The sequence below is a fragment of the Aptenodytes forsteri genome, unplaced genomic scaffold, assembly GCF_000699145.1.
Source record: "Aptenodytes forsteri isolate BGI_AS27 unplaced genomic scaffold, ASM69914v1 Scaffold156, whole genome shotgun sequence".
NCBI lineage: Eukaryota > Metazoa > Chordata > Aves > Sphenisciformes > Spheniscidae > Aptenodytes > Aptenodytes forsteri.
In genome coordinates, this window is record NW_008794166.1 from 628,751 (window position 1) to 629,285 (window position 535).

A 535-nucleotide genomic window follows, 5' to 3' on the forward strand; every position below is an offset into this window, starting at 1 on the left:
CCCTCAATCTCCTCATTTTCCCTGGCGGGGCGGGGGGGTCCCTCAATCTCCCGGCCTCCGGCCTCGGGGGGTGGGCTCGTCCCTCAATCTCCCGGCCTCATTTTCCCTGGCGGGGGCCTGTCCCCGACCACCGGCTCTCCCCAGCTCACCTGGCAGACAAGGCAGTCGGTAACAGTGCTTGACGTCGTGCAGGAGCCCACAGAGGGTGAGCGTGGCACAGCGGGCAGGGCTGGGCACTGCCAGGGGACAGGGACCCCCCATGCCGGGTGCCCACGGCCCCGTCTCACCAGTGCTCTGCCCCACTCACAGCCTTCGCCGGGCTCTATGCCGAGACGCTGCCACTGCGGTGCTGGGCGGCAGACAGCCGGCGAGCCATGCTGGGCACCCCGCAGCGGAGCCGCAGAGTGAGCCCTGGGGACAGGGGCAGGGGGACGGGGACGGGGACGTGACCCCCGTGCCCTGTGGTGACGTGGCTGCCTGTGCTCTGCCCCCTCGCAGGACCTGCTGCTCGTGGACACAGAGGCGGCCACTGTCA

The 535-nt window shown here is 70.8% G+C and overlaps 1 protein-coding gene across 1 annotated transcript in view; it reads left to right on the top strand.

Moving 5' to 3' along the window:
• The window catches only part of APEH (acylaminoacyl-peptide hydrolase), a 23,410-nt gene that overhangs the window by 3,788 nt on the left and 19,087 nt on the right, over positions 1-535 (top strand). The window contains 2 exon segments of the mRNA XM_019472535.1: positions 116-205; positions 310-404. Of these exon segments, the coding sequence (XP_019328080.1) occupies positions 116-205; positions 310-404 (185 nt within the window).